General features: G+C 38.8%; 1 protein-coding gene across 1 annotated transcript in view; it reads right to left on the bottom strand.

The window, feature by feature from the left end:
- CFTR (cystic fibrosis transmembrane conductance regulator (ATP-binding cassette sub-family C, member 7)) overlaps window positions 1-15,302 on the bottom strand; it is a 195,095-nt gene that overhangs the window by 52,841 nt on the left and 126,952 nt on the right. Inside the window, exons 18-20 of the mRNA XM_005871579.2 lie at window positions 11,577-11,656; window positions 6,446-6,596; window positions 4,842-5,069 (exon numbers count right to left, since the gene is read on the bottom strand). Coding sequence (XP_005871641.1) covers window positions 4,842-5,069; window positions 6,446-6,596; window positions 11,577-11,656 — 459 coding nt within the window. The remainder of the gene's footprint in view (window positions 1-4,841; window positions 5,070-6,445; window positions 6,597-11,576; window positions 11,657-15,302) is intronic.

Genomic DNA, 15,302 nt, shown 5'->3' with positions numbered 1-15,302 from the left:
TCATTGGTAACCCAATCAATATTTAATAACATGCTATTCAGCTTCCAAGTGTTTGAGTGTTTTGGGTTGTTTTTATTGTAATTTATTTCTAACATTATGCCATCGTGGTCTGAGAAGATGCTTTTTATGATTTCAATCTTCTTGAATTTGTGGAGACTTTGCTTGTGACCCAATATGTGGTCTATTTTTGAATATGTCCCATGAGCACCTGAGTGGAATGTATATTCTGTGGCTTTGGGGTGAAGTGTTCTGAAAATGTCAATTAAGTCCATCTGATCTAGTGAGTCATTTAGGATTGCTGTTTCTTTGTAGATTTTTTGTCTAGAGGATTTATCCTGTGATATTAGACGTGTATTAAAGTCCCCTACTATGATTGTATTGTTGTCGTTCTCTCCCTTGATATCTTCCAGGAGTTTTTTTATGTATTTGGGTGCTCCTGCATTGGGTGCATATATGTTTATCAGGGTTATGTCCTCTTGTTGTATTGATCCCTTTAGTATTATGAAGTGGCCTTCCTTATCTCTTGTTATGGCCTTCACTTTGAGGTCTATTTTGTCTGATATAAGTATTGCTACCCCAGCTTTCTTTTCCTTTCCATTTGCCTGAAAGATATTTTTCCATCCCTTCACTTTCAGTCTGTGTGAGTCCCTTCTAATGAGGTGGGTCTCTTGTAGACAGCAGATGTATGGGTCATGTTTTTTTATCCATTCAGCCACTCGATGTCTTTTGGTTGGAGCATTTAGTCCGTTTACATTTAAAGTTATTATTGAAAGGTACTTGTTTGTAGCCATTTCTTTTTTTGTGTGTGTGGCTGTTTTCTTTCTGAGCTTGTTATTTCTTCTTTTTACACCAGTCCCTTTAGCATTTCTTGCATGGCTGGCTTGGTGGTGATAAACTCCCTTAGCCTTTTTTTGTCTGTGAAGCTTCTTATTTCCCCTTCAATTTTGAATGATAGCCTTGCTGGATAGAGTATTCTTGGATTCAGTCCTTTGCTTTGCATCACTTTGTAGATTTCTGTCCATTCTTTTCTGGCCTGATGTGTTTCTGTTGAGAAATCATTTGATAATCTAATGGGAGATCCCTTGTATGTAACTTTCCGTCTCTCTCTTGCAGCCTGTAAGATTCTCTCTTTGTCCTGAACATTTGCCATGGTAATTATGATGTGTCTTGGTGTGGGTCTTTTCGGGTTCACCTTGTTTGGGACTCTCTGTGCTTGTGTGACTTTTTTCTTCCCCACCTCAGGGAAGTTTTCTGATATTATTTCTTCGAGTAGGTTTTCTAATCCTTGTTCATCTTTCTGTTGTTCTGGCACCCCTATTATTCGTATGTTGTTTCGTTTCATGTTGTCCCAAAGCTCCCTTAGGCTCTCCTCCTGTCTTTTAATTTTTTTCTCCATTTGCAGTATAGTTTGGGTGTGTTTTGCTTCCTTGTCTTCTAATTCACTAATTCGGTCCTCCGCTTCTCCTAGTCTACTGTTGATACTTTCAATGGAGTTTTTTATGGCAGCTATATCACTCTTCATTTCTTCTTGGGCCTTACTTAAGTTGTTGATTTTTTCATCTGTTTCTTCTAGCTTCTTGCATATGGTATTGATTTTTTCCTCCGACCGGTGCATGTACTCTAGGACCCTTATTCTGAATTCTTTTTCCGTCATGTTGCATGCCTCTGTCTCACTTAGCTGCTTTTCTGGCGAGTCCTCCTTCTCTTTCCTTTGGGGGTTTCTTTGTCTACCCATGTTTGATCTCACTGACATATCTAGTTGTTGAGTCGTTCAGTGGCTGCTCCCTGGGTGGCAGTGGCTCCTCGGGCTGTGGTTGCTCCTTGGGCGGTTGTGGTAGCAGTGGCTCCTCCGTTGATAGCAGGGCCTCTGGTGGGTGCTGTTCACAGCTGTGGTGGCTCTTCTGGCAGGTGGAGGGAGGCTTCACACACAGTAACTGTTCCCCAGACAGAGCGTGTGGAGATCAGGAGGCCGCTGTTGCTTGAATCTGCTGCGTTGATTTAAAGGCACAAAATACAACACAACAAGGCACAACGTACCAGGCACTGAACACGAATGTATTTACGATATCAATAACCCCAAATAAAGGTGGCCACCCGAGCTAAGAGAGTTAGGAGATAAGGAAGAAAGAAGAGAAAAAGGTAGAAGACAAAAAAGAAAGAAAGAAAAAAGAAAAAAAAAGGAGTGCAAAAATAAAATTGGAAAAAGGGAGGGAAAAAAAAGAAGAGGAAAAAAAGAAAAAAAAAGTAAGAGAGAAAAGAGAGTGAAGTAGAAGAGGGGAAGAGACTATTTATATGAGGAGAAAACGCCTATAGAACCGCCACTAATACCAACAATTTACAGCAGCAGATTCCTGGAGATGAATACAAACTACAAACAACCAATAATATCAAGCGACGCAAGGGAAAACAGAAGCACAGAAATAACCGGGGGGCGGGGGGAGAAAAATAAAAAGAATAAGCAGACTAACCTCACAAACGATCCTAAAAAAACCCCCAATATACTCGTCAATCGAGCAAACAACAATAAACAATAGAGAGAGAAAAGAAGAAGAAGAAGAAAAAAATTTGGATAGTGAAGGAAGATAAGGGAAAGGTGTATAAGGATTTAGAGCAGGGGATTGGACATAGGGTATATAAGTAGGGTGAAATTTTGACAGGGGGTAAAAAGAATAGGGAAAATCTAAAGCTGGAGTAGGGTAAGAGAAACAGGACAACAAAAGGGAAAAAGTGGGGAAGAGGGTTTAGCACAGAGGCAAATTGAGGTAGAGAAAAATGTTGCTAAAGGAACGATGAAAATAGAATGGAGGACATTAGTCCCAAAATAAAAAAATAAAAAAAATAAAAGAAAAGAAAATGACACTTTAAAAAATGGTAAAATGGTAGCGGTAATAATACTAGTTAAAAATAAAAATGTAGTAGTTGAAAGGGTAAAATCAGGTGATGGGAAAAAAAAAAAAGAAAAACAATGTTTTCTTAGTTAAAAGGTGAAAAAGTAATTAATTAAAAAAAAATAAAATAAAAATGTGCAGTAATGCAGGTGCTTCAGATCTTCTACTCTTCTTTTTGGCACGCCCGGAATTCAGGAGAATGGACTAATCAGATTATTTTAATCCTTCATCTCATTCAGGGTGGAATCTGGGTGTGGCTGTATTCCTTGCCTGGGGGCTGGAGGGAGGAGTGGGGTTATAACTTTAGGAGAAAATGGCTGCCCAGGTCCTCAGCACTCAATTTGCTGCCACTTCTCCTGGCCCCCCTTCTCTCCCCAGCCTCTCTCCAGATTCCACTCGTCCGCACCTTCTCCCGCTCTTCAGTACAGGTGAGTGTCTGTATCCGAAATGTCCTATGAACAGAGTTCAGTGAAAACAAACAAACAAACGCCGGCCACAGAAACAGGGAAGGCTGAGTCTCTGTAAGCTCCTCTCTTACCGGCACTGCATGGTCTGGTCAGCGCTTCAGGCTGCCCCTTTTAGGCTCAGTCCTCCGTAATTATGGAACCCAGATCTCAAATCCTTCGGCGCCAACAGTCCCGCGGATCTCCTTTCCACAGTCAGGGGCTGTCTCTGTCCCAAGAGACATGGCTGTGTGCTGCGCGGTCTCCCTCTGACCCTCTGGGCTCAGAGCTCTGGCAAACTTTCCTGCCCAGGTCCCTGGTTTTTACCTTTCCAGGGGAACTCTGCCCTTCCCGGCTGCAAACTGTCTCACCAGCTGAGTATACTTCCAGATTTATGGGTATTTATTACGGGCGAGGCACTGTACTTAGTGTTATGCACAAATTATCACATTGAATACAACAAATCTATTGGATAGATACTATTATTATGTGCCTCCTGCTTTAGGGCTCCACGGGGCACTCTTGTAACTCTCCAACAGGTGACCTCATTTTTATTTGAGCAGGATTCTGCTCTTATAACCAAACAATCCTTTGACGTTTGACCTTTGCTCTGAGCCTTTGTCCACTGTCACACACATATTTCAATATTTTATATAGCTCCGTATTCAACTTCTTAAAATTAGAAGAACTCACTTATCTGAATAGATTTTTACTTTTCTTATGATGAAATATATTTTATGTACCCAAGATCTTAAAATTCAGCACATTTGTATTTGAAAAATATGGCACTTTTACCTAACATTTCACATCTGTGGCAGTTTTTGTCATGCAAAATTCTCATTAGGATAAATTTTACCAACTGGTGGTTAAAAGAACAAAACTTACCAGGGATGAGGCTTTTGTATGGGTGTGTGTAAATACTGATGATTCTATTCTCGTATTCAGAGAGCTCTTTATTGGAGAGCTCTATTATTTTTAACTAGAGGCCCAGTAGACAAAATTCGTGCACTGGTAGGAGACCCAGCTGCTGGCCAGGTACCCCCGTCCTACCCCCCGGCCACCTGCCGCTGCTGCTGGTCAGGGCCTCCCCCAGCCAGCCCTGCCCCTGGTCAAACTCCCGGATGAACTCCTGGTCCAGGGGACAATTTGCATACTACGTTTTTATTATATAGGATCCTTTACCAATATGAGAGTCCAGAGATGTGTTGTTGTTTTTTACAATCACAGATTTGTTATCTGACATGCTCTTTGTCTCAGTTTATTAGACCACAAAGTTGGGATAATACTATAGACAGTTCTAATTCAAAGACATCATTGTTCAACAATAAAACAATATAAATTCAAGAAAATAATTTGTTCAACAATAAGCTAATAAATGTTTTGATTAACAAATCCCCCCCAAATTTGTTTAAAGATATCTAAAATTTTTAAGCTAAAAAACATAGCATTTTTTTGGTTGACAAAATTTTAAATTAAATGTTTAGCTAACTACTAAACAACTTCATAGTACCTGTTGTTAAAATGGAAATGAAGGTAACAGCAATGAAGAAGAGGACAAAAATCATTTCTATTCTCATTTGGAACCAGCGCAGTGTTGACAGGTACAAGAACCAGTTGGCAGTATGTAAATTCAGAGCTTTGTGGAACAGTGTTTCAAAGTAAGGCTGACGTCCAAAGGCACGAAGTGTCCATAGTCCTTTAAGGCTCGTAACCAGATGAGTGAAAATTGGACTCCTGCCTGTGAAATATTCCCATAGAAAACAATGCAAATCATGTAAATGCACAATGCAAATGCTTACTACCACATACCTGATAAGGATTAGCTTAGAAGACAGCAAATGTCATTAGTTAGAATGGTTTTCATACTGGTGTCATACTTGGAATAGATGAAATTTATAAATTTTTAATGTTACCCTTCTTTTATAGTTGGCTACCATGGATGGGAACTTAATATAAAATCACTGCTATTATTTATTCATGTTTCTTGGCTACTTCTGGTCAGTTTTTCTGGCTAATCCTCAATTAATCACTATTGAGTGAAAATGGTTTTCTTTTAAAACAATTTACTCAAAGGCTTGATTAAGAATGTTTAAAAGATTTAATTTAACAAATAACCTTCAATGCAGAAATGCACTTGAAATTTAGCCCCTGAAAATGCACCTGCACCAAGGCTGTTACCGAAAATGTGCTTCCCAAACAGCTCAAGCACAAAAAGGCAGACCTGAAGAGAGAAAGGAAGGGTGTCTCAAAAGAAGCCAGAAGGAAGAATTTTGTGCAATATTGTTTGGGAACTCAGACAAACTTTTAGTAATAGTAGCACTATCATTTTTAAATTTAATTTATACAAGTAAATTATGAATGAATATCCTATATAACTCTAATAAGACTCTATACATGAGCCTGGCTGGTGTGGCTAAGTGGTTGAGCATTGACCTTTGAACCAGGAGATCATGGTTCAATTCCTGGTCAGGGCACATGCCCGGGTTTCTGGCTCCATCCCTAGTAAGGGACATGCAGGAGGCAACTGATTAATGATTCTCTCCCATCATTGATATTTCTCTCTCTCTCTCTCCCTCTCCCTTCCTCTCTGAAATCAATAAACATATTTTTTAAAAGTATTTAAAAAACCAAAATGAATTCACACACTCTTAATCAACAAAATCAATCTATGTGTACTTTGTAATTTACTCTTTCCTTTTATAATCATATACTTTTAATCCTCACCCACGGATATGTTTTGTTTTGTTTTTACATTTGCGAGAGAGAGAGAGAGAGAGAGAGAGAGAGAGAGAGAGAACAACAACATCGATGTGAGAGAGAAACATTGATCAGCTGCCTCCTGTACATGCCCTGACTGGGGATCAAACCTGCAACCTAGGTATGTGCCCTGACTGGGAATCGAACTCACAAGTTTTTGTTGTACAGGACAATGCTCCAACCAACTGAGCCACCCAGCCAGGACTCTAGCCATATGATTTTTAAAAGTCATTGTTATATAATGCAAAAGTTTACAAGCAGGAAAAATATTTTTGGAAACATAGATTAATAATAGAGAATCATGAGTAGCTCTTGTGCATATTTTCTGAGGTAAGCGTTGCACACTTGGTGTCATACCTTCAGATTCCAGTTGCTTGAGTTGCTGGGAGGTGTGGAGAAAGTAGGATCGCAATAAAATAAAAGCAGCGATCACTGGCACTGTTGCTAAGAGGATGTAGGGCCTTAAAACTGAGACCACTGCTACAGCTCCAATCACAATTAATACCAGCTGTAGGATCAAAGAAAACACGTTGGTGTGTAAATATTTTCATGTTGCAAAGTAGACAAGGTATGTATGTCAGAGGTATATTTCTAAATAGCTCTTCACACTCTGTTCCATTCTCAATAAAAGACAGGCATTTTCCTACTAGGACGGCTGTCATCTCAAAGTACTTTCTCATAAGTTTTCTTTGAATATTCAAAAATTGTTTAGGTTCCTCATAATAACATTTTGAACTTTAGAAAACATGGTGATCTTGGATCTCTTAATGTGCTAACTTCCCGTACATTGGGAAGGGTGACTTTTTTTTCTAGACTGACCCTCTTTTAAAATAAACTTTAATTAATAGGATAATTTCCATATGAATGTGAAATTTTAGTATTTATTTTGCTTAGACAATTTATGAAAAATGGGCATCTTGCAGCCTGAGTCAGAAAGATCTAGTTGAAATGTATGCTTGGCATTTAGGCAAGCTTCTTAACTTCTCTGAACCTAGTTTTCTCATGTTTAAGATTGAAAAAATATTATACTTAATAACTAAATGTTACTCCCTTTATCCAAAATCCTGTTTCTGTTCCTTCAAACAATTGGAGATGACCTAGAGGCACCCCCCTCAAAAAAAAGATTTTGGGGGTATGGCTAATTTAATTTGAAACTGGATAATTTTTTCTACCTCATATATTGTCAAAATAATTTTGTGTTTCAGTCAAGTCATTCCACTAAAGCTACAGCTTCACATTATTCACCAAAAATCTGAAGCCCTGTTGGCAGTATCAGAAATAATCTAACCACATCGGTGTTCTTCAGGATCAATTAAAGGCTTAAATTCTATATTTCCACATGACAAATCAACACATTTTAAAAACAACAACAACACAAGTCTGCTAACATGTATTACACAATAACCCTTTTGAATAAAGTATAAACTGTCATACCAAGGGTTAAAAATAAACTTAGGATAATATCCATATGATAATCAATGAGTCAGTTCTCCACCAATTTCCGTGCATTACCCAGATAATAAAGTGGAATACAGAACATTCTGGTAGATGTGAGCAGGGTGTGGGTGTAGCTAAAATCTGCATAAATCTTCTTTGAGTAGGTTATTTTCATCTAAAACTTATAATCATATCTCCATGACACTTTTCTAGGGAAAATGCCTGCACATCTCGAGGCATCAAATTCCGCAATACCAGCCCTCCAACTCATTCAACAAATATCCAGAAAAATCTTTACTGCTGGACACTGAACTAAGGACATATGATGACTCAGTAATCTCAGGAAAGTCTTCCCTGTTCCATTCTGCCCCCAACAAGTGCCACCAGTAAAGTGAGAAAGCCCATGATGCCCTATTACTACATGACAAGACTTTATCAATGGGAAACCATAGTTTTATAATAAAGGATTATTTTCCTCAGAAATAGGATCTTTGGGGGAGAAAAGAGAGAAATTCTGATCTAAGCATGATTAACTAGGGAATATGACAATTTAAATGGGCAATCATTAAATAGCAGTGTGTCTGAAGGACAAATGCTGCTATATTGGTAGCATGGAAACATTCAGCTACTCCATCAGAATCAGGATCTTTTGTTTGCTGTTGACAACTATAAATGTACTGTGTCCATTTGACTTCTGACATATTTCCCACATATCTGGGTAGTCAACTAACCAAGATATCACACTGGGTTAGAGAAGAATGGAGAAGAATTTGAGCACAGACTTCTAAATCCCATTCATTCTTACCCAAATCCTACACTTTGTCAGAAGAAAAATTCAACAGATTATAAAACCTGCAAGGCACCATTCATTCATGCTCTTAGGAAGCGGGCAGCACATTTTTAACCACCCAAAGAATCTCGTAAGCATCCCTGACACTGACAGTTACACAGCACTGCCTGAAACTGGAGCTGATAAGGATAAAGGGTCACTTTGAAATCATTAATTAATTAATTAATAGGTAAATAAATGAATACCTATTAATTTAAAACCATGCATGAACACCAAATTTGGAATTCATAAATGATGGTCCTTGAGAATTTTTAGTAAGGATTTAATGGAATTAATAGAATGAGTAGGGAAAAAAATGTGAAAGACACAGTAGAGATCAAAGAAGCAGGACTCAGTGTGTAATCCTATGTTATAAAAGCCTAATATGTTAAGTGTCCAGTCGATCAGTCGGCCGTCCAACTAATCAAAGTGTAATATGCTAATGATATGCTAAGGCTGCTCAACCGCTCGCTATGACGTGCACTGACCACCAGGGGCAGATGCTCCGACTGGTAGGTTAGCTTGCTGCTGGGGTCTGGCCAATCAGGACTGAGCAAGACAGGCAAGACACGCCCTGGAGCCCTTCTGTGGTCCCTCCCTGGCTAGCCAATCTCCCGAATCCCTCTCCAGCCCAGATAGTGCACCGGTGGGGGTCCCTAGGCCTGGTCTGTGCCCTCTCACAATCTGGGACCCCTCAGGGGATGTTGGAGAGCTGGTTTTGGCCCAATCCTGTAGGCCAGGCCAAGGGACTCCACTGGTGCACGAATTTGTGCACTGGGCCTCTAGTTGTAGATAAGAGAGAAGAAATTTTAAAAGACCTAAAGGTTTTGAGGCTGAGAAGAGAAGATTTTGGTAATTTAAAATGAGTGGGCTTCTGTTTCATTTAAAAAAAAAATCATTCACCCAAACAGATAGATAAGTAGGAGCTAGAATACAGTTTCTCTCTGTTTGGCTTCAAGTTGCCATCTATGGTCCACTTCCATTGTGCCAATGTGAAGCAGATAACTTCAGTAGTGAAAGTTACCATCATCAGGTTTACCTTCCTCCTTTTACAGGTTAGAAAGCTCAGACCCTCAGAGATTAAGTAACTTGTTAAGGTAAAATAAATAGTCATATCTTCAGACTAGAATCGGGATCTTCATTTTTGTTATATGATATTCCAATCCAGAAAGCAAAACTGCCAGAACATTATCAAATGTTAGAAAATAGAGTAAAGAAAAATTAATTTTTAAAAGGAAATTTATAGGTATGATTTCTTTGTACAAAAATTTGTTCCTGAAATGTGACTAGAATTAAATTAATCAGAACATAGTTAAATATAATCAGAGGAGCCCTAGCGGGTTTGGCTCAGTAGATAGAGCGTTAGCTTGTGGACTGAAGGGTCCTGGGCTCAATTCAGGTCAAGGGCACATGCCTGGATTGCAGGCTCGATCCCAGTAGGGGGTGTGCAGGAGGAAGCTGATCAATGATTCTCACTCATCATTGATGTTTCTATCTCTCTCTCCCTCTCCCTTTGTCTATAAAATCAATAAAAGTATATATATATATATATCTCCATCTCCAAAGGAGCTCACAATTTAAAGGAGCTCCTGTGATAAATTTTTTAATAAAATTGAAATTAATCATATTTTTACTATATTTGATTGTCATATATTATGCTTCCTTATTGTAGACCTTTCTATAAATAAAATAGGGAAATTAAAAGAGCTCTGCCCAAACCCTCGGAAACAAGAATTAAAGAATCCCAACATCAGAAATTAAGTAGAAACTATTCAAATTGCCAAAGAGAAAGCATTTGAGAGTCATCCGTGTGTCAAAAATTGTTAATTTATAAAATGAATATTTAAAAATTAATCTCCCAGAAGGACTTATGAAGTGAGCCTTAAATTGATTCAGAAAATACTCAGTAGACTACAAAAGTAGGAAAAAAAACTATCATGAATCCTTTGCAATCATGTCAAAATATCCATGTTCCAGTTTGTACCTGATTTCACAATATTTTAATTGGGACCAGTCATTTACACTCCTGAAACAAGGAAAAACATCCAGCATTAAAGAAAGACAGAGGAAACACTCCTTCAAATGCACAAACTCAAAGCACCAGTTAAAGAATTGCAGCAGCCACTGTTGAGTTATATGCCTCAACAGCGCAACTAAAGGAAATCCAAAAAGTTAAAATTCACTTAGAATAGTTAATGCACTTAATCCTGCCCATCGTTTTAGATGAGGCAAACTGGCAATCTGGTTTTCCCGCACTTGCCAATGTTGGTTGTGTATACACACAAATGTGGTAGCCCTTATTTTGTTGTATGGGTTCTCTCAAATAACGAATTATTATTGAGGGGTAGGGGAGCGTGAAAGTGGGTGGGAGGAGAGAATGACCCATGGCGAGATAGGCTGCATCTTGTTCCAACTGTCTCACCAAGGAGATCATGGAGACTGTGGCACTTGCTCTCTGGGGCTTGAATGAAGTCAGGCAGGAGCTGTTTTTAAATCCAGTCCAAGAGCCAAGGTTATTAATTCACAACACACCTTAAGTCCTGTCACTTATGGAATCCTAATGCAGTATTCCATAGCTTACCCCATCTTCATCCCCTTCTTCTTTATTCTCACCACCAGTCGATCACCACACCCCAGAGACACATGCTCAAAGCCAGGCTGCACTGGAGGCCTCTTCAGATCTATATCACCCAAGGATAGTCCTCACTAGTTCTGCATTTTTCTTCCCCCTCTCACCTTCTTGAACATTTATTTACAATTCTGTCCCTGCATTATGGTCCTTACTATGAGCTGGATGGTATTCATAGTGGAAACTGTAACCCACCAAATAACTGTTTTTCATTTTAACATGGGCCCTTTGGAGGTAGGTGACTTCCATCAAATAGTGATGCCGATGTCAAAAATGTCATACTTCATGGACAGTAATTTTGGGGGAAGGTGGTTTATTATAACTCTCAAATCACTCCAAAGTAGTTGGTTATTAAATCTTAATGTGGAATTGCTTTGGGTTTGGGTAGGTAAAGAGTTCTAAGTTGTCACTGAATCTACTAAAATTATGCTTACTTTGAAGACTTTTAATATCGATAAAATTCATACAATAGATAGGACTTCAACTCTCAAGCCAATGAAAAATAAGCAAAAACTCATTTACTTCTTTTTTATAATTATTTTTAAAAGCATGACAAATGCAAAGACAATCATACTTATTTTACAAAGACAAACCTGGATGAAGTCAAATATGGTAAGAGGCAGAAGATCATCCAAAATTGCTATATCTTTGGAAAATCTATTAAGAATTCCACCTGTAATATAAAAGAAGATAAATTCCTCAACAACCAGTAATCTTAAAAATGCATTAATATTTTATAAATCTGGATCATAGCGGAAGCATTCAGAACTCAAATAAGACTTATCATGTAATCAAATAAGGACGTAGAAAAATTTAGTGTTCTACAAAGGTTCTAAGTAACTGTGTTCAAGTTATTGTCTCCCACTTTTAAAACTTTATAAAATACAGATTGCTATAAGATTCAGGCCAAAATTAATGTCTTTAATAGAGCCCTTATCACAAATTATGACAGGAATGGGTACTCATCCTATTACAATCTCACACTTGCCAGCCTGGCTATGTTCTCATCATTCACTTACACCTGTAGTCAGACCCTATCGCTCTCCTTCTCTAACTTCGCTTTTTGACTCACCCTCTGCAGAACCCATGGCTTCTCCAGAACCTACACCACATGTACGTCCTCAGCCATGTTCTCCCTTTCTACCCTCTTCACTGGCAATCTAAGCTTCAGCCTGTTTTCTAAAGTCCAGACTCATATATATATAAGTCTGGTAATTTCTTCCTTAAGTAGAAAAGAATTATATATGAGGCATCTACTATGCCTCAGACACAATGCAAGGCACTGAGGTGACACAGGTGAAAAAGCTGTGTTCCGTGTCCTTGAGGAATTCATTGTCTAGGCTTAGTGAAACACATAACATAATGTTGTACAAACAAAGTGATAGTGAATCTTATCATTCACCACCATCCCCACCAACTGCAGGATAAAGTCCAAAATTCTTAGTTTAATATTTAATGTCGTCTATGATTTGGCCTTAAACCCCTTAGTTAATACAAGCCTTCTCTACTCAAACATTCTGTTTCAGCCAAATTGTTTGATTCTTTTTCAAACTTTATTTTTTAATTATAGTTGGCATAGAATATATAAGTTTCAGGTACAAAAGAGTGACTAGATATTTATATATCTTACAAAGTGATCACCCTAATAAGTCTAGTACCCACCTGGTATCATAGTTATTACAATATTATTGGCTTTATTCTCTAGGCTGTACTTTATTCTCTCATGACTAATTTTATAACTAAATTCCTTTCTTGGTTTCTTCTTTTTAAAAAAATATATTTTTATTGATTTCAGAGAGGAAGGGAAAGGGAGAGAGAGATAAAAACATCAATGATGAAAGAGAATCATTGACCGGCTGCCTCCTGCATGCCCCCCACTGGGGATCGGGCCCCCAACCTGGGCATGTGCCCCTGACCAGAATCAAACCCGGGACCCTTCAGTCCCCAGGCTGATGCTTTGTCCACTGAGCCAAACCAACTAGGGCTTGGTTTATTCTTTAAATACACTCGACACTTTCTTACCTCCCTGACTTTGCTATGAGGTTCCCTCTGCCTGAAAACCATTTCCTCTCATCTTTGTCAAATCTATGTCTCCTCTCCCTCCTGGGCAAATTCAAATGCCTCTCTTATAAAGAAGCATCAATGTTTGCACCAGCACCTCCTCTGGACACACTTAATACCTTTACTATATCTTGTCAGCACCTCTGTTATAATGACTACTAGAGGCCCAGTGCACAAAATTCGTGCACTCAGAGGAGTCCCTCAGCCCGGCCTGTGTCTTCTCATAGTCCAGGACCCCTCGGAGGATGTCCGCCTGACGGCTTAACCCCACTCCGCAGAGAGCGGGCCTAAGCCAGCAGTTGGACATCCCTCTCGCAGTCTGGGAGCCCTTGCTCCTTACTGCCCGTCTGCTTGCTGCTCCTTCCCACTGGGCTTGCTGCTCCTTAGCCCTGCCTCGGAGGCGGGAGAGGCTCCCGCCACTGCCACTGCACTTACCAGCCATGAGCTGGGCTTCTGGCTGAGTGGTGCTCACCCTGTGGGAGTGCACTGATCTCTGGGGGCAGCTCCTATGTTGAGTGTCTGCCCCTGGTGGTCAGTGCACGTCATAGCTACCGGTCGTTCCACTTTTTGGTCAATTTACATATTAGGCTTTTATTATATAGGACACCCATGTCTTATATCATAGTCGCTTGTATTGAATGTCTTATCTCTGTTTCTAGACTGTAAATTGCTAGAGGTCAGTGGGACCTTGCCACATTTATTTTCCATTACGCATAACCCTCATCCAAAAGCCTTATATGTAGGAATTATTTAATGCATATTTATTGATTTAAATATTATTGATAAAGGCAAGGAAGTATTGGTTGCTGCTGATTATAGCAGAAAATATGTAGGTAACATACTGAGAAACTCAGTAACAACAATGTTTTTTTTTAAATAAAGCATCATCCTTTCATACAGAAATTCTGGGTGTGGGTTGGGGTGGGTAAAGAACATCTAGATGTTAAGGTCTTCTTGCTATTTCAGTTCTCATGAGCATAAGGGGAAAATGCAAAAAACAGAGATTTTTCAGAATCATTCTACAAAGCAGATTAAACTTTGGAAAATAAGATGAATGAGAAAATGAAATGAATAGTAACCATTTAATTATGAAAGAGAGAAGACTCTTACTATATCAGTTCTCATGAGCATAAGGAAAAATGCAAAAACAGAGATGATTCAGAATCATTTTACTAGCAGATTAAAGTTTGGAAAATAAGATGAATGAGAAAATGAAAAGGATGGTAACCATTTAATTATGAAAGAGAGAAGGTTCTTAACCACTATGTGTAGTGTTTAAGGGAATGAGGAGCTCTGAAACATAAAGAGGGGAATGGAAAGTGCACCCCCTGTGGGAATAGGGCCCCTCAGAACGAACAACAGGGAACTGACTTTATTGCATGTTGGCTATGTAACAGGCAAGAAGATTGCCTGTTTTATTCTCACAAGGATCCTCTGAGGTCCCCATTTTACAGATGCAAAAGCAAGGCTCAGGCTCAGAAGAGTAACTTGCCTATAATCATTACTCTTATGGTGACAAGCTAGGACTCAAACAATTCCCATGCTCTTTCCAGTACCTCTCATTGCCTGTTTATAGCTGTTGGCAACTTGGACAAATCCTCTCTCTTCTCTGGGTCTCAGTTTTTCCATAAAAAAAAAACAAAATCGTTGAATCAAGGTAATCTAACATTCCTTTTAGGTGTAAAATTTCTTAGCTCTAAAACATGGGAATGGAGGGATCATATCTCAACATAATAAAAGCCTTATATGACAACCCTACAGCCAACATTATACTCAATGGGCAAAAACTAAAATCATTTCCCCTAAGAACAGGAACAAGACAGGATGCCCACTCTCACCACTCCTGTTCGACATAGTACTGGAAGTGTTAGCCATAGTGATCAGACAAGAAGAAGAAATAAAAGGCATCCAAATTGGAAAAGAAGAAAAAAACTGTCATTCTTTGCAGATGACATGATATTGTGCATAGAAAACCCTAAAGACTCCATCAAAAAACTATGAGATTTAATAAATGAATTAGGCAATGTAGCAGGATGCAAAATTAACACCCAGAAATTGATGGCTTTTTTATACACCATTAATGAACTCACAGAAAGAAAAACAACAAAAACAATCCCATTTACCATTGCACACACAAAAAAAACTAATTTACCTAGGGATAAACTTAACTAAGGAGGTAAATGACCTGTACTCAGAAAACTACAGGACATTGAAAAAAGAGATAGAGGAAGACATAAACAAATGGAAGAATATACCAT

Source organism: Myotis brandtii, unplaced genomic scaffold (assembly GCF_000412655.1).
Source record: "Myotis brandtii unplaced genomic scaffold, ASM41265v1 scaffold348, whole genome shotgun sequence".
Lineage (NCBI taxonomy): Eukaryota > Metazoa > Chordata > Mammalia > Chiroptera > Vespertilionidae > Myotis > Myotis brandtii.
This window is presented reverse-complemented; position numbering and strand designations above follow the sequence as displayed.